The 6,358-nt window shown below is 41.9% G+C and overlaps 2 protein-coding genes across 2 annotated transcripts in view; both read right to left on the minus strand.

The window, feature by feature from the left end:
- Window positions 1-2,996, minus strand: part of LOC109486988 (ankyrin repeat domain-containing protein 16-like) — a 6,163-nt gene extending 3,167 nt beyond the window's left edge. The window contains exons 1-3 of the mRNA XM_019790905.1: window positions 2,885-2,996; window positions 1,069-1,248; window positions 364-544 (exon numbers count right to left, since the gene is read on the minus strand). Coding sequence (XP_019646464.1) covers window positions 364-544; window positions 1,069-1,248; window positions 2,885-2,966 — 443 coding nt within the window. The 5' untranslated portion in view covers window positions 2,967-2,996. The remainder of the gene's footprint in view (window positions 1-363; window positions 545-1,068; window positions 1,249-2,884) is intronic.
- Window positions 2,997-5,440: 2,444 nt separating this feature from the next.
- Window positions 5,441-6,358, minus strand: part of LOC109487056 (ankyrin repeat and EF-hand domain-containing protein 1-like) — an 8,035-nt gene continuing 7,117 nt past the window's right edge. The window contains exon 5 of the mRNA XM_019791006.1: window positions 5,441-6,032. Coding sequence (XP_019646565.1) covers window positions 5,852-6,032 — 181 coding nt within the window. The 3' untranslated portion in view covers window positions 5,441-5,851. The remainder of the gene's footprint in view (window positions 6,033-6,358) is intronic.

Raw genomic sequence — 6,358 nt, forward strand, 5'->3', positions numbered from 1 at the left:
CCCCCCCCACCCCACACACACACACGTGACACCAACAGCCCAGCCACCCAAAACAATACAATACATTGTACTCCTCTATTTGGAAATATCAATCGTTATCGCAGTACATAGTATGTACTGTTTTATTTATTATGAAATAGAAGATTTCCTTGCTGTAATTAAGAATGCATTGCAAAATCTGGCCCTCAAAATGCAGGATACGGTGTTTCAGGAGGTTATATTAACTTACAAGTTTAAGAATCGATACCCTCTCCCTCCCCCCCCCCCATAATACACATTGTGTCCGCACCGCGCTCGCCGTGTGGCTTCGCTGCATTAGGTCCCCCTATGCTGTGAAAAAATCCTGTTGAGAACCCTGCATACCTCTGCGGTGTCCGGCCAAAACGGTCGGCCAGATCAACTCTTGCTCCGAGCTCGATCAGTCGCCGAGCCGTGTCCACTTGCTTGTATATGCAGGCAGTCATGAGTGGCGTCACCTGTATACCGTCCCGTATGTCTAACGTTGCACCGTGATGTACCAGCAACTCCACCACTTCTGTGTGCCCTGCAATGTTAGAAATGTATATCAACCAAAATCATATCCAGTTGCTTGAGAAACTGCTTTTTGGCGTATCGTATTACCTGGATGTCTAACCTTCATCCACGTACATCAACCAACGTTACATTCAAAGAAGCAATAGGATAATACAGTATTACTATTATGAAATATAAACACAAACTAGATAGGTAACATTTGCAAAGCAAATACACAATGTTTAATTAATATTTTTTTAAATCACATGGTCTAGCCTGAAAAACTACTGGTCAGTTTATTCTTTTTCAAATAATTAAATAAATGTGACACTGTGTGAAACTGTAGTAAGAACTGTAGGAGGAAAAGGACTTTCCTTAACTGTTAGGGGCAAAATATGAGCACATTTGAGTTGATTCAGAACCTTTTTTTTTTGCAAATCAAAAAAAAAATGAAGAGGTGAATCCGAGAACCAACAAATTAAATTGGTGTGGCCTAAGCTTGCTTGACTAATAAGCTCTTATTTATTAAACCATTTTTCTAAATTAATGACCCACCTCGGCTTGCCGTTGCATGAAGGGGAGAAGATAATGTCCCGTCGGTTCTCTTCCATACAGACGCCCCCTTGCGAAGCAGCAGCCTCACTACATCTACATGTCCGAATACGGAGGCGCTGAACAGAGCCGTTCCCCTGCCGGTGATGACGTTGTCATGCTGGGTGTAGTTAATGTCTGCACCTGAGTGTGGTCAGTTATACGGAGATGAGATTACATATCGTTGAAACAGCTTTGACAAGTTTTTGAAAATCAATCATTACATTACACAAGTGGCAAGCCCAAAAGACACATCGCAATTTGTGTTTTGGCAAAACACAATGGTCTCAATATATAGGTCTAATAGCGCGTTGCTTTCTTTTTGAGGAGGGTTGTATTGGGGGGAAGAGCTATATCAGCCGACGCAGTTCCCATTCCCACCACCACCACTATTACTAGCCTCTTACCAGGCTTCAGAGGTGGCTGAAAGAGTTGGAAAAATTAACAGATAACGTTAACATCCCAGGTCAGATGTGTACTAGTAAGCTCGCTAACTTGGAGTACAGAGCGGCAAACTGTATCACCAGACTAACTCCCCTGGCATGTTTGATATATCTGTCCATTTCATTTCATTTCAGCCATAAAACTGTCGACAGACAGATACACATGTACTCATGTAATCTAGGTAGAGTAGAGGACCAAGGACATTATGTCCTTGACAGGACAAAGTACATTTTACCATAGATTGTCCTTTATATGACAGTGGTAGAAGCATACTTTTTGGACATGTTTTAAGTAAATTTCCCCACTTCGGATTCTTAACAAGTACTATTATTTCTGTTAACCTTTGATGCACCAAATCTATTAAACTACTCATACAGCATCGTAAATTAATTTTTTTATACAATTACTAAGAAGCGAGAAGTTGAAAAGACTAGAATACATTAGACATTTAACGTTATATATACATGTAATAGTTATATGTATATTTATATGAATATGCATTCGAATATGTATAATGTGACCTGGTGTGGGGCAAAAATGTACAATAAAGGTCTTCATTGATATTCATTACAAGGCTTGGACACTTAAAACATGCTGCTAGCATAATTTTTTTGTGTGAAGTAGACTACTGGCGACAGCTGTCAACGCCGTGATGTGTGATTTAAACTAACTCTAAGAACAAAAGAGACCCACAGCAGTCCTGCTGGACTTTCCTTGTCAGCCTGAGCTTGTATGTAAATTTCCTGCACAGTCGGCCAAAGATCAAAAGGTGGCGCTAGTGCACTGTACTTCGCACTTCTGTTGATTTGCATTTGAATAATAACCTCGGCGAATCAAACCCTCTTTTCAAACGTACTATCACTACAGCATGTCTGTGCATGTGGTAAACTGAAACATGCAAACAGCACTTGTAGCATACATAATATATACTTTGATAAAGTATCGTAAAGGTACGCTATAAAGTATAAGTTTTATAATTAGAACTTGCAAACTCGGTGATAGTGACTACACGGCGCACCGCATGTGACATCTGACAGTCTGCTTCTGATTACTACTAGTATAACGTTACATCAAGGTTAAAAATCTGTATTTTAACCTCTTGGTTACATGTAGTTCCGGTAATCGACAAATAATGAAAGGTGGCAGCAAAGCAACAACAGGCTCCCAATGTCAGCCCCAAAGGCTGGCGATGTTTAATAACTAATAGCCGACCAGATGAATACTAAGATTATGTCCGACAATATTTCTTTGGGGGGGGGGGGGGCGCAAGGGGAGTCTGGATCAGAAACCATCTGCTTGGAGATTACAGGAGTTACAATATGACATACAAGCTTACCAGCTTTCATAGCTGCTTTGACGCCTTCCAGGCAGCCGATGTTGGCAGAATACAGCAGATCTTCTCCCGGGTTTCTCGCCATGTCGTCAGGACCGCCGTTACTGTGTTGTTGTACGTGTGACGTCTGGGTGCGAACTGAACACCGTCAGGAGTGACGAGAGGTGCGGGGAGAAATTGTCATGCCACGTGACCTAGTGGGAGTGGGGCTTAGGACTACCTACTCTCCAAGCAGAGGTTGTGGGGAAATGATCGTTACCTTTTATATGTGGCCGTTTTTTTTTGTCGCTACCCCCACCGGACCTTCTCTGCCGTAATGGATACTGCTTGGCCAATTTGATACTGTCTTTTTGCCACCGAAAGGGATCTGCTTGGAGATTAGCCTCTACCAGGCTTCAGGACAGTAGCGTGCGTAGTCTAGTAGTTAGCGATTGCAGTCCCTAGGACGGGACGCTAGGCCTACCCTCTACCAGGCTTGGGGAGGCGGCTGGAAAGAGTAGAAAGGGTCTAGAAAGCGCGGCGAAATGTTCTCTCAACGGACAAACTCCTCTGGCATGTTATCTCTCTATTTGGCCGATTTCTATACTCTTTCCAGCCACCTTCCCAAGCCTGGTAGAGGCTAGCTAGGCCGTGGTCCACTGTTCATTGTGCTTGTCGAAAAGAGCTCGGGTACAATGTGTAACATTACATAGCGTCTGTCTTCTCTGTCACAACCAGTGGAAGATTAGCTCTTCAATGAGCTATCATAAATAAAACTGGTTCGAGATCACTTTGACTTTCTGCCTTTCCACTGTATGATCTGCTTGGTGATTACTAGTTAGTATCAGGATCGGCTAAAGGAATTAGGGCAAATAGACAGATCCAGATATGCCGGTGGGGTTTTCCGCTTATACAACTGTAAAGTTACAATTTTTGGCCAGCTTCTGAAGCCTAGTACTGGCAGTAGAGTCTGGGTACTGGATTTTGGAGCCCCGTTTAATATTTTTCACACGGGGATACGAATAACACTTGGCTAAACGCTTCATCAGTTTTACATTCGAAAAGGATAGATAGACAAAGGAACAGTCAAACAGTTAAGTAGAAAGTTGCCTTTATCAGATCAAACAAGAATCACTGTGACTATATTATACATTGTATAAAACGTAAGCATGGCGATAAAAGTTGACCGACCGAAATAAGTAGGAAGGAAAAAATGCGTTTATGGTAGAAGTTGTTCTCACAATAACTTGTATAAGTTGTAAGTTTTTTTTTTTTCCAGACAGTTGTTACCTGTCTCCTGTTACTGTATTACAATGTGTATTATTGTCTTCGTCAGAAGGACTATGAAATTGTCTCGCCGGAGTGTGGGGAACTGCGGATTTTGCGTTATAACTCTGGAAGGCATGATCGACGTCCATGATTTTTGGCAGGCAGATTACCGCTGTTGAGGCCGAAGTCAAGTACAAGTTTCGGCTTCGTGGGGGGTCCGTGCGTCACGTTAGTGCACCTTTTGTGTTTGTGGCTTGTTAGCAAGATAACTCAAGTATTTGTAAAATGTTGATTATAATTCTTGGTGTGGTGCTTACTATTGTCGGGACCAAGGTTAAGTTCGTTACTGAGCTTCGTGGGGGGGGTTCGTTGTGACTACAGGGGGCATTTTGTTAATTTTTCTTGTGAGCAGGATAACTTTTGTATGTGTGGATGGAAGTTAATGAAATTTGATAGGCATGTTACTGTGGTGGTCTCCAAGATTGAGTTCAAAGATGAGAGTCGTGGAGGTCGTTATGTCCCCGTAATAGGACCTTTTGTGTTTAGAAATCCCTCACCTACATCTGCTTGGAGACAGCCGACAGCTGGATATAGCCGGGGAACCCCATAATGGGATGGGATCAAATGACGTTACATTGAGGGATTGTACTATAACTTCAGCAGGGGGAGGATAGGTTGGACATATGTCAGCTTATTTTCTACGGCCACACCAAGTAATTGCTATGGATGACGTCCACTGGAGACCTTAAATCTAATTACCTTAAATTTAAGGCAAGCGCGCAATAAAAACACGAAGGGCCGAAAAATGAGATGCCTAGATTTGGAATATACTAACTGTAAAAGTACAAATGTTAGGACACAAAGAACACAAGCCTTCTATTTGTCATAAAGACAAATTAACAAAACAGCAGCCAGTAGTCACCCTGTTCTGATTCTTTCCTTTATAACATCTTCTCTTATTATATTTTGCGGCGCTGTCGTGACACTTTCAACACAGTAAGAATTTCTTGAACGTTTTTTTTTCCAGTAACAGTCCAAACTCAAATAACGTAGGGGGGGGGGTGGCTAACACGGGTGACGACGCATCTGTAAAATCTGCGGCAAACCGTTTCAGGGTGTTCTGTACCATAAAAATAGTACAGAGATTCGTTTGTTCTTTAGACCAAATTGATTATTAAAAAGAGTGAAGAATACGCATGTTAATTTCTCTAGAACGATGTACCTCTGACGAAGACATGAGATCTCCGACCTCTAGTTCTTGACTGTAAAAGCGATTAGCCTTCGGGCATGATTTTGCGAATAAAGTTATACGACGTATAACTTATCTTATATAAATACTTGTTTACATTGTACAAGAGGGAAGAAGCAAAGCTGTACAAAACTGTAAGTATTTTGGACAGAATATATGTGCGTTAAAAAAACAACAAAACGTGACACAACATTACTACATACAAAGGTATCAGGATTATATTCTAGTGAAATATGAGCTTGGATATGAGTGAGATACAGCTAATGCATGTGTTTTGCGACGTCGCTTGTTACTAGTACATGTATTTTATCATACATAGCCGCATTGCAGCAACGTCTTTCCTTGGCACCCAAAACAATACTTCCATAGTCCGAAAAAATGATAAAGCATTTCATACCGCAGTTAAAGATGTAAAGTCAGTAGATATCAGGGAGGTTTAAAATCGTTGGTTATAACTTATACACGTTCCGCATCTACTCTAGTTTTCCTGCCAACTTGAACAATGGGGCCAACAATGCTTCGATGACAGGTCCATCGACAATGCACGTGTCATGCCCACAGCTCTTCTTGTGTCCGACAGTCCAGTGTTGTTTCTGACAGTCTCGGCTGCAGTACCGGGTCAACTTACACTGGGCACACAGCTTCAGGTTGGACCTGGAGAAGAATGACGTAGAATTCAGAAAGGTTTTTCAACTGCCTATTGTCGGCTAAAAAGACCGTGACAATCAGAATGGCTTATTTGGGTAGATAAAGCAGAAGTTGTACATAGGAAGACAAAGTGCCCAATGAAGACCAACCATCATCTACGAGAAATCGAAGATTTCAAGAAGCATCTAGAGTTATTCAGAATTTGTTCTTGCAATCTTGAATATGCACCTTCTCGGTTTTCTCCACTTACTTCCGTAAAGCAGCCGGCATGAATATAACTACCCTGGAAGTAGCCTCCTTTTCAGGCGTTCCCGGATCGGTCGTTTTTTTTT

The sequence above is a fragment of the Branchiostoma belcheri genome, unplaced genomic scaffold (assembly GCF_001625305.1).
Source record: "Branchiostoma belcheri isolate BF01 breed outbred unplaced genomic scaffold, Haploidv18h27 scaffold85, whole genome shotgun sequence".
NCBI classification, from domain to species: domain Eukaryota; kingdom Metazoa; phylum Chordata; class Leptocardii; order Amphioxiformes; family Branchiostomatidae; genus Branchiostoma; species Branchiostoma belcheri.